The 16,081-nt window shown below is 49.8% G+C and overlaps 1 protein-coding gene across 2 annotated transcripts in view; it reads right to left on the reverse strand.

The window, feature by feature from the left end:
* Itpkb (inositol-trisphosphate 3-kinase B) overlaps positions 1–16,081 on the reverse strand; it is a 100,620-nt gene that overhangs the window by 10,602 nt on the left and 73,937 nt on the right. For both annotated transcript variants that reach the window (XM_046419579.2, XM_058571885.1), the window contains 2 exons: positions 5,186–5,285; positions 3,651–3,864 (listed from right to left, as the gene is read on the reverse strand). In XM_046419579.2, coding sequence (XP_046275535.1) covers positions 3,651–3,864; positions 5,186–5,285 — 314 coding nt within the window. The remainder of the gene's footprint in view (positions 1–3,650; positions 3,865–5,185; positions 5,286–16,081) is intronic.

The following is a 16,081-nucleotide window of genomic DNA, read 5'->3' on the forward strand; positions in this document are numbered from 1 at the left end:
CACAGGGTATCTAGGCTGCTGGTAAGGAACCCATAACAGAATGAATGAAAATCTACATCTTACAGATGATAGGTTTCCGAAACCACCTTATCAATTGATATCGCACTGAAAATAAAGAAAACAAAATCTCCCAAGTCTTTGGAGGAGCCGTCCATGGGTACCACACATGGAAGCCTCATAGATAGAGACATCTGGTGTTTGGGAATGTCCAGTGGACATTTCCTCTGGTCAATTGCTCAGGGACAATGCAATTGCTGTGGCCCACACAGCACCTGCGATGGATGTGACCTGCCAAGATATCAATCAACTGCAAGACATCAAGAAGCAAGGCTCCACCCTTGAAACCTTAACCCTGTCTTTGATGTACCCCCTTAAATAAACCACCGGAGCCATCTTTCCTTTGTCCAGTTCCAGAACCCATGTGGACTAGATCTATCAAGGGCTTCGCCTTTTGTAAATATATTTCTGAGTATTTGTGTTTTGTTATTCACTAATTATTTAAGATTTTAAGTTTTAGGGTGGCTTACACCCTCCTGGGCAGGAAGAAGTCCTAATAATACACTGGCCTCTGATATATGAACTTGGACCTACTCATTCAGAGAGATGATGAAAACTGTAAGGGGGAGGTCATTAGCTTTGTGTTGGGCACTTCCATGCATGTGCAAGCATGTACATACATATATGTGTCCTTGTACACATGCATACACACAACATCACATGCAAAGCCAAGTCAATGACAACAGGCTGTCCGTGAATTCGTAGGTACTGTGTGGCTGGGACAGGGGACAGCCAGGTTGGGTCAAGGGTTCCAAATGCTCCTTAGGGCCCTGTACAGGCCTGCAGGATGGGTGGGTGGGTGGCTGCACTTCTGCAAAGGGCTCTCAGTAGCTCTTTAAACAGGAAGTAGCCTTTAGTAGTGTTAAATCCCTGGTCACATGGACCTTTCTCCTAAAAGGGACCCTGCAGCTCCATCTGTACAGAGTTGCCACACCCCAGAAGAGGAAGGAGCCTAGGGGGAGATGCCCCCAAGAGTAGCCAGTTGGATAGTGGGACTGTGGGTCCACTGAAAGGTGAGCCTCCCTGCACCCACTCACCTACACCCCAGAGGGAAGATCAGAGCTCCATCTCATACAGAGGAGCAGAAACCTGCTCACCCAATGGCTGGACTCTGGGAGAGGAAGTGACCCAAGACTAGGTAAAAGAAGGAAGGCAGCTCCCATGGGGAGCCAACAGGTGGCAGACCAAAGTCACCCACAGCTTTTCAAGGGCAGAGTGCTGGAAACCCAACTCCAGTCTCCCCCTCTGTCCCTTGTTGCAAATGACAGGAAGACACTACCAACTCTCCACAAAGAACAGCCCCCAGAGCATTTTGAACATATGCCCATGTGAAACTGAGGACCTAAGAAGCTCCAAGTTTAAGACACTTTCAGCACCTGCATGGCCTCTTCCTGAGCAACACCCACCTCCTGCCCTCCAGCCCTGCCATGGTGTAGCTGGGCTTGCTGATGGGCCTTCCTACCACTTCAGTAACATGTCCCTAGTATTCTGAAGCCCAGTGTTTAAGATGGCCCCAGGCTCCAGCTTCTCTCTGGGAAGGATGAGCCATACTCTAGGGATGACCAATGGGTGTTGGTCTTAGGACAGACTCTGAGGCCAAGGTTTTTGGATCAAAGTATTTGGGAGGCCACATTCCACTTTCCAAATGTAGCTAGACTAGCACACTAAGAAGATCCCACGGAACCTGAGTCCGTGGCAGGCACCAGGCTGCAGATAAGTCTGTCATGGCATGATGGATGGCCCTGGTGATACCCAGGGTGCAATGGGAGAGATGCTGTCGAGTCAGGGGATGGGGGCAGCCTGGGCTGGGAGATGGGTCTCCTGTCCCCTGCAGTCTCTCAGGGAGTAGAGAGGCACACAGAGAAGCCTGGCCCTGGAATTAGCTGCAGCAGGAAGCTCTGGGGCTTCTGTCTTCCAGGAATAACTAGCCCCAAATTCATCACTCGGGGTACACTTATTTGGGCACCAAGTGAACACTAAATAGAATATTTTCCATGTGTTCATGCAGCAACTTGAAGCCCCTTCCCTGCAAGCAGGCTGAGCCCTCTGCTGTTTGGGTTGGAAGGAATGATTGTACCTCCCTTGAGAAAGCACATCCTGGTGTGCCAGGGAAGGGTCTTCCAGGGACAAAATAAGACTCTGGAAAAGAGGAGAAGCCATGTGGTAGCTAGAGGGATATTTTGCCCGCCCCCCCCCCCATGCCCAGCTCCCTGTGGGCTGGAGATATTGAGGGCCTTGGATAGTGGTAGGGGGTGACCGGGCACGGAGTAGAAAAAAACAGAGAGGCCTGTACTTCTCCATGTCCCTGTCCCTGCCCTGGGGGGGCAAGGGCAAGGGAGCACCAGGCAGCCAGCTGGCAGGGTCTGATTTTAGGACACAACTCCCAAGAGAAGCAAGGAGAAAGAACAAGAAACCTGGCTGGCTTGGCCTACTTCTCTCCTGGCCTCTGTCTCTCTCTCTCACACACACCCCTCTTTCTCAGTCTCCTCACAGAAGAATTAGATCATTCAAAGCAGACACAGGCTTCAGCTCTGAACTTGGCCTCTCTTGGGAGTGGCATGGAGGAGCCCATGTCTGGCATCCAGTCTGGGCATCAGCAGCCAGGGCCAGGCTCTCCAGGGTGAGCACATGGTGCTGAACACCTCCTGCGCTGATAGACTCAGGGGGTTATGCCAGTCTCCCAGGAGAAGGAGCCATGAGGGGGGGTTCTTGGGTTGGAATGGCCAAAGTTTGAGAAGAAATAAGAAAACCCTGCAGCCAAACCAGTGGCTCAGGACTGCCCTGGTCTCAGGCCTCCTGCTCTGTTCTCTGCCCTGCCTCCTCCTGCCCCTTTTCCTGTCTCCTCTTCCTGCCTGGGTTCTCTCCCAGCTTATCTCCTTGGACAGAAGGCAGGCTGAGCCTGGGCCCTGTAGTTGGGAATCTGGAGGGCAGGGCGTGCCAATTATGCCCACAAGTCCAATGACCCTCCCAGTCTCGGGAAGGTCAGACCCCTGAAGCACCCTACTCAGGGCTGTGGCCATCTGTAGGCTGATCCACAATGGGGACCTACCTCTCAAGCTCCTGGGCTCCCTCCCTAGTCATACTCACAGTGGGCACACGATTTTCGTTTGTTTTGTTTTTTGGCAGACCAACATGTTTGCCAGCCAGTTCTCTCTACTCCTCTCTATTCCTGAGCCCCCTGCAGCTTGCATAACAGGAGGTCACCATCTTCCTACCTCCCTACTTGGTATTCCCTCACCCCCCCCCACACCCAGGAGCCATCCCACCTGTCAGAGGGTAGCTTTATCTGCCCCTCCCTGGGGGGCTTGGCATCCAGCCAGGGCCTCTTTCTGGCTCCTGCTATTGGTGCGTGCTTCAGGTCAGCTCACCAGAGTGGGGAAGGAGGTGTCATGAAAAAACCAGGGTCCCTATGCCTTCTACACATAAAGGGAGTGGACTTTGGGGTGGGAAAGGTTATAGTTGGTCAAGCAGCCCCCATGGCCTGTCCTGGCACACATGAGATCTCTGAGACACCCTAAGTGCTGCCAGGTATCTGCTGCATGGCCAGATGTGGTGTTGGGGTAAATACTCCTGCAACAAGGAGTCTGGCCCACCTGATGCCCATCTTGCAGTCCATCACGCAAGGAGAGTCAAAGTCAGCCAGCAGGTCGTCCATCTGGTTGTAGCGCTCCCCATCCTTCACCACGTCCCCATGGTAGGCAGGCACAAAGGGCCTCAGCACATCAGCCATCAGTCGATCCAGGCAGCGTTGCTCTGACTCACAGTGCTTCTTTAGGATCCGGCCATTGGCAGCCTCCTTGAAACTCCCTGCAGAGCAAATGGGAGGAGGCCCTTGGTCCCCAGATATAGCCCACAGAGGTACTCTCCACCCAGAGGACAGCTCCTCCATCACAGCACCTGGGTCTCCCTGGGATGCTGCAGTACTGGTTAAGCCTGGGGTTAAAGACAACTGCTTTAAGGGGAATGGGATGAGACCCAGTTCCCCCACTCACCAAATGTAACCCTGGACTGGCTCTCCAGCTTCCCTGACCTCAACCTCCTCATCTGAGATGGAGACTACCAGTGCTCACTACTGGAGGGTTAGCAGGGCTACAGGAGAGATCTCTTCACTTCATGGTATTATTATTAGCGTCCCTATCCTCATGGTCAACCTGCTTCTCCAACATGAAGGTGTCTCCCAGTCTCAGTAGAGGAAAATCCCTGAGAAGACAGGATCTAGTGCCAGGACAAGGGAGAGACAGTGAGCTGAGAAGTAGAGGTCTAAGGTCTGGGTTATATGGGCAGAGTTCCTGCCAAGCCACTCCTCTGGGTAAGTATTTACAAAGCGTGTCCATCCTTGTGCCTAATTTTGGTTGGGCCAATGTGGTTGGGGAACTTAAAAAAAAGTCAGCCCATGTGCTGGCCCAAAAAGAATCTGCAGGCCAATGAAGCCTAAATCCACTAAAATGACCCCAGAGGACAGTGCATGCCAAAGGGTCCCCAGAGGACTAGATGATCCTGGGGACTTTGGTGTCAGATGTTCCCTTCTTCTGTCGCTGATGGGTGGAATAAAGATCACACTCTAGCCAGGTTCCCTAGCCACTTCCACCTGGTATTGGCAAGCTGTGGTTGTGGGGTGACCTGTCCACATCTTCCACAGCTTCCAGCTCCTTTAGGGCAGAGACTACATGTCCATGAAAGTCATAACCCCTAGCACCACAGTGATGCAAGCAAACAACAGGAGCTCAGTGAATTGGTTAGCTCCGTCTCTTTATCCAGTGTGACCACTGGTGTCCCAGCTATAAAGACTGGCGACTTCATCTGTTTTACTGAGTAAAATTGGAAGAGAGACTGAGAGAGAAAGAGAGACTGGAAGATGTTAGAGACAGAGAGAGGGACAGAGAAAGGGAGGAGGCAAGGGACAGGGTGGCATGGATTCTACAGAGGTCAGTTGTCCATGCTCATTTGCAAGGCAGTGTCAAAGTCACATCTGTCACTGCTGTGGCTGTACTTGCAGACGAGAAAGTCTCTTGGAGAGGAAGCTGTTCTGATGCTTCCATCCCCAGGAGCCTCAGGGCCAGGTCCTCCCCTCCCACAGCTGGTGTGTGGCTTCCCACACACAGAGCAAATCCAGGAGAGTCGCGTCTACCTGCGTGTCCCGCCAGCTGGATCCAGGGATACTTCTTCTTGAAGGACATGACAAAGGGAGACCAGTGCACCATGTTTTTTATTTTTCTCCATGATTTGCTCTAGAAACAAGCAAACAAAAAGTTCTACATTAGAAAGACAGCCACAACTTTCTGGTTAGGATGTAAATCAACGGGGCCACAAGGCAGGGGTGCCACGTCCACAGCACAGGTGCCCTTGGGACACTTCAAGCACCTTCCTGGTGTCATCCAAATGGTGCAGTCACATGTGGCATTGTCCCATTTTATAAATAGGCTTAGCAAGATGCTCAGGGGGTCTCCAGGGACGAGGGTCAGGGATAGGTGACGGAGGAAGGCAAAGTGCTCCCAATCCAGTACTCCCCTTTTCGGATCCTTCCCCAGTATGTGCCCTTCTTTGTGGTCCCTCTCAGGGCCTCGGTTTCCTCGCTGTCTAGTCTTCTGGGATGAATGGGCACCAGAACTCTGGAAAACGACCTCCCTCATGCCAAGTGCAATGCTCCTCTGAGGATGATTTCAGCAGGCCACTGTCACCCAGCTGCAGTGTTGCACTGCACATTCTATTTGCAGATGTGGTAGCAACAGAAGTAGCTCCTGCCTACAAGTGGTTTGAAGAAAGACTTTAAAAGGACTTTAAAGGGACAGCACTTCCCACCCATGACCTCAGTGTCCAAGGAGGTGAAAAGTCCACAGCTCTCTCCTTTACTTTCTTCTTAGGACGTTTCTTAAGTCAAATGGCCAGAAACATCAGTGGAGGAGGGGGTGTCCTTTGGACAGAAAGGAGAACTAAGGTTTAACCTTATTTTATTTTTACCACAAGCATACAGGCAGTTATTAATATTTCCATTTGTTCCTGAGCTTCCAAGTCATAAGAGAGAAAATTGGGATTTAAATTAGTCTCATCTTGGAACCAATCTAGGTACCCTTCAACAGATGAATGGATAAAGAAAATGTGGCATATATACCTAATGAAATATTATTCAGGCATACAAAAGAATGACTTTATAACTTTTGCTGGTAAATAAATGGATCTGGAGACTATCATGCTAAGTGACATAAACCAATCCAAAAAAAACAAAGGTTGAATGTTCTCTCTAATATGCAGATGCTGACTCACAACAAGGGGCAGGCACAGAAGTTCAGGGGATTAGACAAAGGGGAATAAAGGGAAGGAAGAAGGGATGGAAACAGGAAAGACAGTAGAATGAATCGGATATAACTTTCTTCTGCTCATATATGAATACATGACCAGTAACTCCATATCACGTACAACCACAAGAATGAGATCCTAATTAGAATAAGTTATACTCCAAGTATGTATGTATACTTTCATGTATATTTAAAAAGAACAAATAAATAAATTAACCTCATCTATATAGCTCCTTACAAAAAAAATCCCTTTCCCTCCAGACAGAAATATGTCCACAGCAGGGGAAATAATCCTTATGTTAACTTTAAAAAGAATGGATCAAATGTCCCCCCAAACACTCCAGCTCAAAAGGGAGGGAAAGAACCTGTAATAGGAAGCATTTCAAGGTCCTGAGAAAGTGGGTCCCTGACCAGCCAAATCAGAGAGCAAAAGTCACAACAAGCAAGGCTCTGAGCTGGGAAAAACAAGGAACTGTGCAGAAGAGGGAGATGATGGGTCGGGGGGACCTCTCCTTTCCCAGTCCTCAAAAGCACCTGTGGAGGAAGTGGAGGCTGAGGAATCTCAAGGTGAAATCAGCCTCCTTTGCGTTTCTCTTTGGTGAGACTGCTCGGTCATCGATGCTCTGTCATCAAGTTTTCAAGTGAAAATCTGTTGAAGGAGAGGAAGTCTTCCCCACTCAACCTGGTAACTTCCGTCCCCTTCCCAGAAACTTCCACCCTGCCACCAAGACTGACTGGTTCTTAAGTGAGGGCAGCACAGTGCAAGGCCATGTGACAAAGGGCCGGCCTCTGCTGACAAGGATGTTTTTCCTAGATGGTTCTGATGGAGATGGCCAAAGAAGGCTGGGAAGGCTGCAGCACTTCTTATCTAAGCTCCCAGAAGGCTGCGTAAACAATCAGGCAGACAATGGTGAGGGCAACAATGGAGGGGCAGAATTACACAAGGAGAATCAAGCAGGAGCTCAGTCAGCGCTCTCAGAGGCCATTAAGGTAGGTCCAAAGGAAAAATGCACAGGCCCTCACCACCTGCTGGGCACATCCCTGCAGCAGAGGACAAGGGTCTGACAGGCTGTGGGCTGCAAGGAGGAAGAGGACGATGTGGTCCCACGCGGGTGCTCCCTATCCCAGGCCCTTCCCCAGCAAGGAATAGCTAAACTCCACAATCTTCCTTCATGGCCCTTCTCAGGGCCTCTGTTTCCTCTAGAAAGCTGGTCCACCAGGCTCCTGGGACTGATGGACATGCTAAGGACCCTGGAAAATGATCTCCCTCATGCAACAAGGCAAAACAAAGATGACTACCAGAAAGGGAGGATCTTGTGTGGTGAGTCCTCATGGGGTCACAGGTAATTTGGGGACAGACTCAAGAGACAGAAGGAGACAACTCCAGCAGGACAGACCTGAAGCAGTTGGTGCCAGATCAAGCAGGCACAGAGGCTGGGAAGTGAAGGGAGCACAAGCAGGGGAGGAAGTTGTAGATGCCCCATGGAGAAATCGGGACTCGAGAGTGAGGGATGGGTATGGGAAGGCAGCCAGGACCCTGCAGTTAGGACCCTGGCCTTCCTCACTGATGGCCCTTGAACAAGTCCCTGACCCTTTTCTTGTCTATTAAATGGGAGTAATGCATAGACCCTTTTCTCCCAGGAGATAGAGCTATTAGAAGACTGCATGGGCTCAGGGGTATTGTGGAGAAGCCTTTAGGTCTCTGTGTTCAAGGAAGGGACACAGGGGTCTCTGAAGATACCCTGGAAACAATCATTCTGGGCTAAACAGAGGTATTGTCATAGGGACTGGAGAATAAAGACAACAGAGCCTCCGACTGGTTCAGACCCATGCTGTTGGTAAGAAGCTTCCTGCAGTCCCATAAGGACACCAGGCATAGTGAGCCTGTGACCCCAGAAGGCTGGAGGGAACCATGCTGGACAAGAAAGCAGGACATGGGCCCAGCAGAGGCACTGGAAGCTGTGAAACCTCTCCTTCCCCAATATTTATTCCAAGGCTAAAGACCAGCGGTCTAAAACAGAAAGAGGGGTACTCCAGGGTGGGGAGCCCCTGTCAAGGTCAGTGTGTTCAAGGGCCTCCCAATACTCCTGAGCTCTGAGGAGGTGGGGCAGCCTTCCAATTGATTTCCCTTTTCCCATACCTCCTCCCTCCATTTGGAAGTATTTCTTCACCATGAGAATGGGCAGAAATTCTCAAGAGTCCGGCCATCCCAAGGGTGCTCTGCCTGGACAAGGACTGTGGAATATTCCACTGGCGAGGAATGCCATGCCTCTGCCCTCGAGACTCCTGCCCTCTTCCTGGCAGCAGCATGCAGGGGTTTTCCCAGGGGGGCGTGGGGGGGCGGCTGTAAAATAGCAGCACCCAGGCAGTGGCCAAGTTGCTGCCAAGCATTAAGCAAAAAAAGTTCTTCCCAGATCCAGGGCCAGGGTAGGGAGAGGAAGGTGCAGGGTGAAACATACCCTCCTGCCCTAGCTCTGAGGGGCGGAGAAAAATAAAAGGATGAGAGGACATGACAGGATTATTCCCTTCTGATGGTCCTGAGACCATAGCATCCAGCTCAGAAGTCAGACCTACTTCTGGTAGAAGCTGCTTTCCAGGTAGTGGGTGAGGGCAGGTTAGGCAGATGGTCTTGCCTCCAAGCCCTGTGCTGCTGAAGGAAGCCACAGTCCTCAGAAATGGATTTCGGGCCTCTTCCCCTGGCTAAGACAGGTGGTGAGGCAAGAAGGAAGGCAGCCAGACAACCCGGAGGGATCTCATCCAGGGGAACGTAGCACTGTCAGTCCTGGCCCTCCTCCAGGGTAGATTCTCAACAGCAGACTCCATGGTTTTCTAGTCCAAAACCAGATTATAGACCCAGGCTTCTGGTTTCTGAAGCTGAGCAACCAGCAATATCAAAGCGACCTTCAAATGCCTCCAACGTGGTGGTCTGGCAAAGAGTACCTGGGTACCTACTGATTTCACTGGCTTGGCTCCTCCATCACTTCCCAACCTTCGGGGGCATCCTCCGAGGACCCTTCCCAGAGTGCCCCAACAGCTCCATTGGCATGCCCAGTCCCCACTGGCACACTGGGCTGCAGGGTCCTCCTAATGTGAATCTGAGGCCATTAGCTAGCTGACTGACCAGATCTACTGGGTCATGTTGCTGGCTGGCATGCAGTTCTGGGATTTACCTATCCAATGAGTAAATGGGTGGTCTTCCTAAGTCTGCTGAGCATTGCAGTGCAGAGGGACTCACTGCTGGCTGGCATAGCTCTGTCATCTCACTGGGAGATAAAAGAGCTCATTTCCATAGATTCCCAGACGAATCCTCCAACCCCACAGCTGGCACAGGGTCTGGTGTGTGCACCTGTAACTACTGTCATTTGCCAAGGTCTGGCTATGTGAAAGGCACTGGGCCAGGGGCACATGACCTTGTTCTGACCTTCACAACAACCTGATAATTGATAGGGGAGCATTTTCTCCATTTTACCTCTGGCCCTAGGCTCAGAATTGCCCAGAGCCCTTAAGAACCCAGGGTAGAAATGATCTAACCTCCAGTGGGACTGCTCTAGCCCAGGCCGAGCCCAAGGGAGGAAGTCTAGACAGGGTCTCCAATTCCGTGTGGCTATGCAGACCAAATTCCAAACCTCCCAATGAGGTTCGTGGTCCCTGGGGATATGCAATCCTCTAGCTGATTCTCCCAGTCAGGCATCCCCAGTTGTGCTACAGGGAAACACTGTCTTAAACAAATAAGAAGGCCACCTGGCATAACCTCCACATCTGGCCTTTGTCTTCCATAACACAGGCAAAAGAGAAATGGTGGGGAGCAGGAAGTGAGGGAGGGGAAGCAAGGACCCAAAGCCACGGGCTGTGGGGAAGAAAGGACCTCGGGCCATCCACTTATGTGTGCCTTAGCCATTATCAGGATCAGCCACGTGATATTCAGGTCCAGCCCAAAATGAGTATGAAGGGCCCCTTGTCCAAAATGTAACAAGAGTGTCCAGATGGGAAGGGCAGGGTGTTAACCATGTGTGGGGCCCTTTGACAGGCCTTCTGCACTGCATGGCTCTCAAGCATGCCCAGGATGCTGTCCTGCCTCCCAAGGGGGTGTGGGGGGCACTTTGAAAAAAAATGGTCCCATTGTTTGGTGGTGGCAGGTGACCCTGGGTCTTCATGTCTCAGTGTCCTGACTTGTGTACTTTGACAGTGATCAGAAGCTCCTCAATGCTGGGGGAAGGGGGAGAGCTCAAGGCTAGGTGCCTTCCGATCTCCTTGTGGGGCTCAGAGCAGCCTCCTGAAAAAACCTAGCAGGGGAGATGAAGAGGGTGGCAAGTCCTCAGCTTTCCGACTCATTCATCTCCTGCATGTTCTTATTCCTGGGCTGTTGGGGTATGTCTGAGCCACTCAGTGGACACCCCTCCAGTGCCCCCTCAGGAGGACTAACCACTCAGGGTCAGCACTCTCTTATCCTCAGTTGGACCCACATGCCCTCGGGTTCTGCTTCTATCTCCTAGTTACTTCCTGCCCCTCCAAACAACATGGTAATTCTCAATGCAGTGTGTGTGGGGGGCGGGCAGAAAGGTTAGAGGTGCACACTCCTCTATTGTGAGGACTAAAAGATGATTAGCAGCCCCAGCGGGTCCCATCCCCTATCCACACTTGGAAATATCTGCAGTCCACTAAACTTGAACTCTTTCAGGCCTGTGAGGTTTTGCAGGCAACTAACTTCTGGTTCCATACACCCCTTCCCACCCTAGCCTCAGACTCCTAAAGGTGTTGCCATTAAGGATTTTTACAAGAGTGGCTGCAGATTGCACAGGATTTAGCTAACCCTGTGAGTACTTATAAGCTATTGCACGTGTGTGCACACGCATGTGTTACTGGGGAATTAAATCTAGGACATGTTAGCAAGCACATGCTAGCAAGCACTCTATCTCTGACCTACATCCCCAGCCCTCCCTGTGTGTATTTAAAAACTCAGCTCAGAAAACTTTCTTTTTTTAATATTTATTTATTTTTTTTTAGTTTTCGGCGGACACAACATCTTTGTTTGTGTGTGGTGCGGGCCGCACGCATGCCAGGCGAGCACGCTACTGCTTGAGCCACATCCCCAGCCCCAGAAAACTTTCTCTCTGATTTAACTTTACTTTCTGGGTTTTTCCAACTCGCCCTCGATACAGCTCCATCCCAGTTCTGGGTTTTGTTTTTTCTACCAAGGATTGAACCCAGGACTGCTCAACCACTCAGCCACATCCCCAGCCACTTTTCATTTTTTTACAATCTCACTAAATTGCTGCTGCTGGCCTTGAACTTGTGATCATCCTGCCTCAGACTCCTGAGCTGCTGGGATTATAGGCATGCGCCACTATGCCTGGTCCAATTCTGAGTTTCTGAGTGACGCCATTACCCAGCCAGCCCTAGAGATTGAGCCAAATCTTAACCAGCTAGGAGGAGGGAGATCAAACCCAACCCTCTGGGAACCTGATCAGAGGCACCTGGAGAGCATTACATTTCCAGGCAGGTGTGGGCTTTGCTCTATTTCTTACCAGAGTCCCTGTCATTCTTCTCCCAACAGCTGCAGCAGGCCTCCTGAAGACAGTGACTTACAGTTCCAAGTCTACCCTGAGGCAGGCTGCCCCTCCTCCAGTTACCCTTCTGGCCAGCTTTGATGGGCCCACGGCTGGTCACCACCCTGTAAACTACGACCCCTCTCTCCCTCCAGCAGATTCTGTCCAAAATCCTCTGCCTCTGAGCTAAAAAGGCAGCCCATAGCCCTAGAAATGAGTTCTAGAAGGCGGCATGATAAAGCAGAGCACAATTCCAGTTTGGGGGTTAGAATGAATTTCTGCTCTACCAACTCCCTCTTCGGCTGGGCCCAGACTCGAGCATCCTCATCTTTAAACTGGGCATCCATACAGAGAGAACTCAAGGAGGCAGTAACCATACACAGGTGCTCTGCATGTGGTGGTGGATGGGCGGACCAATGCATTAGGCATTTAAATGTGACTTCTTTGCATGTGCAGACTCAGATCCTCGTGCATACACACACAGCAAAGAGTTACCCTAGCTATGTTGTTTTTGGAGTCACAAAATACAGAGATTATTTCCCTTTTCAATATTTGACAGATTTCCCCATCATCTCTTTTACTATAAGTAGATGGAAATTCTTCCTTTATAATTTTCTGTTCACTTTGTTTTTGACTTCTGTGTATTTTATTATTTTTAATGCAATACTTTTTCCTCCAAGGCACAGTGAACTGGCAAGAGTCCAGTGGGGCCCTTCTAGGAGACCATATTGCCAGGTGGCAATCAGATAAGCTAATTGTGTGATTAATTGATTAAAAGCTTCCCCTCCAGTGAGAAGCAGCTCCAGAACTCTCACAGGGTGGCTTTAGCCCTCTGAATCTATGACTCCAGGAGAATCTGAGCTGGTGTGAGCCCAGCTATGTCGATATCAGTTTCTGGTTCAGAAGGTCAAAGAAGTTGCAAAAAGGAGAGAGAATGAATTCCCAAACCACCCATTTCAGGTGTTCAGAACACTGCTAAGCACCACTAAAGAGCAGTGTTCTTAGGGTCAATAGTCAGAGTTTTCAATTTCATTTTATAAGGGGGGATTATGACCATTTTTAGCCCCTGTCCCAACTGACTCATTCCTCCAATTTGCTACTTTTTCCTCCAGCACTTCCCTTTTTATTTAAATAGTTTGATAACTCTGCTAACTTCTATTTTTAGATAATTATAAAGAAAGAATTTCCATCTACTTATAGTAAAAGAGATGATGGGGAAATCTGTCAAATATCAGAAAAGGGAAATAATCTCTGTATTCTGTGACTCCAAAAACAACACAGCTGGGTAAGTCTTTGCTGTGTGTGTATGCACGGGGATCTGAGTCTGCACATGCAAAGAAGTCACATTTAAATGCCTAATGCATTTCTGGGTATTGTGGTAACATCTTATGGACACCTGGCACTGATAGCATTATTTCCATTTTGTTAATTATGAAACACATTCAGAGACATTAAGTAACTTGCCTCAGGTCACACAGCTTCCAAGTTTTATGCCATTTAATTCTGAGGATTTTTGCTTCAGCAAACAGAAGACCGGGCCCCTGATGTTTCTCCTGTTTCTCAGTCTACCTGACTCTACTCCATTTATAAAATAGTGTCACACAACATACCTATAATCCCAGGACTTGGGAGGCTGAGGCAGGAAGATTGAAAGTTCGAGGTCAGCCTCCCACACTTATTGAGACTCTGCCTCCAAATAAAAATAAAATGGGCTGGAGATGCAGCTCAGAGGTAGAGCACCCCTTGGCTCAACCTGTAGTACCAATAAATAAATAAATAAATAAAATAAAACAAAATCACACATAAACAGCAAGTGCTTTGTCACAAGAGTGACCTTTCAGATGGGGGAGGCCTGAATAAAGACCTGCCCTCCCCTCTTCCAAGTCCGTTCCCAGAAGGTCCTGGTGGACACAGGCTTTAGGGAAGGCACATTTGACAAAGCGCTAAAAGCAGAGGAGGGAGGGTCCGTTCCGTGTCAAAGCTCCTGTTCTGCTCTTGCAAAAGTCTAAGTGAAAGTCATTGAGTTTTCCATGTTTGGAAAAAAAAATGTTTTTTTCTTCCTCCTTCTTCTTTTGGTCTTTCTAAAAAAGCAGTTAGGGTTTCCCTAGTGATCAGTGCGGCCTTCACAAGGGAAAGGCCTGCTGCTTCTCCCAGGCTGCAGCGGCCAACTTTGTTCTTTGTGCTCTCCCCTGGCAGAGCCTGCAGTGACGCAGGGTGCGAGCCCAGGCAGGTAGGGCCCTGGGCTCAACAGCTCCCTCCTGGGCCCTGGGCAGAAACCTGGAGGCGGCCCAATGCACAACTTGCTCTGCCAAAAAGGAGCCCTGAGCTGAGAGGAGGAAGGCCAGGCCTTTCAAACCAAGACACCGAAGATTGGAAAAATAAAGCCCAGGGACTTGGCAGGGCAGGTAGCTCCAGCTAAAAATAAAATCTAGATTTAAGACTAACTGCCTTCCCCCATTAGCAAACAAGAATCCCCTGAAAACCAACTGCAAAAATGCTGTGTGAAGAAGACTTTAGTCTATGTTTTATTTTATTCCCTCCCTGACCCAGCCCTCTCACCATGTTCCCACATCCGGGTGGCCCAGAGCTTCTCCAGAGCTGCCCACCCAGCTGGAACTTCTTCTCACCTTTCCTTTTCAGCCCCACCATGTAGGAGGGAATTATGCCACAAGCTGCAGCTGGGCTTGTACAGGTTGAGGACAGTTTTCTAAAATGCTTGGGACCAGGAGTGTTTCAGATTTTGGAAAATATGCAAACATATAATGAGATCTCTTGGGGATGGGATTCAAGTCTAAACATGAAATTTACTTCTGTTTCATATATACCTTGTACATACAGCCTGAAGGTAATTTTATACAAATTTTTAGTGCACCTGTGTTTTGACTGCGAATGCCATGTGAAGTCAGGTGTGGAGTTTCCATTTGTGGCATCACCTAGGTGTTCAAAAGCTTTTCCATTTTAGAGCATTTCGGATTTGAGATTTTTGGATTAGGGATGTTAATTCTATACATCCTTTAAAAATCAGTGCTGGTCTGTGGCAGGAAAACAAGGATGGTGGGTATTAGATCAACCCCTGCAGGCCAGATGCCCTGGTTACCACAGGCATGAGAGGCATGTACTGGCTTTGTGTCCTCTTGGGGTGAGTGTTCTGTCTTCTCCACTCCTAGCAAACCATTAGGGCCACCGTACTTGGGGTGTGCGGTGTGTGGAACTGGTCAAACAGGAGGTGGAAGTTCTGGATGCAATTTTCAAGCCCCTGCTAACTCTTACTGAGGGCCACCTCCTGGCTCAGTTCACTCCTAGCAGCATATTCTGGTAATATCCAGGAAAATCCTAAGTGTCTGCCCAGCTGTTCCCTCCTGATTAGTTATTTTCTTCCTGTTACAACTCACAGTTCAGTTTCTAGACCATGGGTAGCACCCAAACTGGCACCTTGAGGGTCCTTCCACCTGGTCACTCTCCCTCCTCCATTATCATCCCAGGCGGCTGTCTTAGACCCAGGAGGCAAGGACAGGGCTGCCCGTGTAGAGTCTCATCTGAGTTCCCTGGATACTTAGGAGCAGGAAGAAGCAGGATTCCACCAGGGCCACAGGACCAACCTCAGATACCTCCCTGCACTCACTAGGCACCCTCAGCTTCTCAGGTACCCTCTGAGATCCAGCAGAGGAGGCCATCTTTTTGTCCCACATCTGTCCACCTCCAGGTCCCTGCTCTGCAGTGGGCTCTGCCCTGCCTGCCCACTCTCCCTTCTCCTTTCTGTGCATCCACATCCTACCTCTCCTTCCACAGATCCCTCTGGAATTTGCAAACTTGCCCTGCCTTCTCGGTGAAGCCTCTTTTGGGGTGTTGCAGCCCCACAGCATTCCTGGGATCCTCCCCACAGCTCTACCCCTTGAGTGCAAGTGATTCTTATGTACCACACGTCATGTCTGTGTGGTGGGAATGCTCCTGGAGGACTGGGAATCTGTCCTAACCCTTTGGTATATCCCCAAGCTGGATTCCCAGTAAATCTGCAATACTCCTAAGAAAATTCTTCAGGGTCCAACAGACAGTAAGGGCTCAAGCCTAGAAGAGAAAACATACCCAAACCAATGTTCACCCTGCTGTACCCTCACCTATTCACACCTGGATTTTTCCAGAGACACCTCCAGATATCAGGAAGGGCTTGCATATGCAAACTTCCTG

The sequence above is a fragment of the Marmota monax genome, unplaced genomic scaffold, assembly GCF_021218885.2.
Source record: "Marmota monax isolate L192 unplaced genomic scaffold, Marmota_monax_Labrador192_F-V1.1 WCK01_AAM20220418_F8-fsc00153, whole genome shotgun sequence".
NCBI classification, from domain to species: Eukaryota; Metazoa; Chordata; class Mammalia; order Rodentia; family Sciuridae; genus Marmota; species Marmota monax.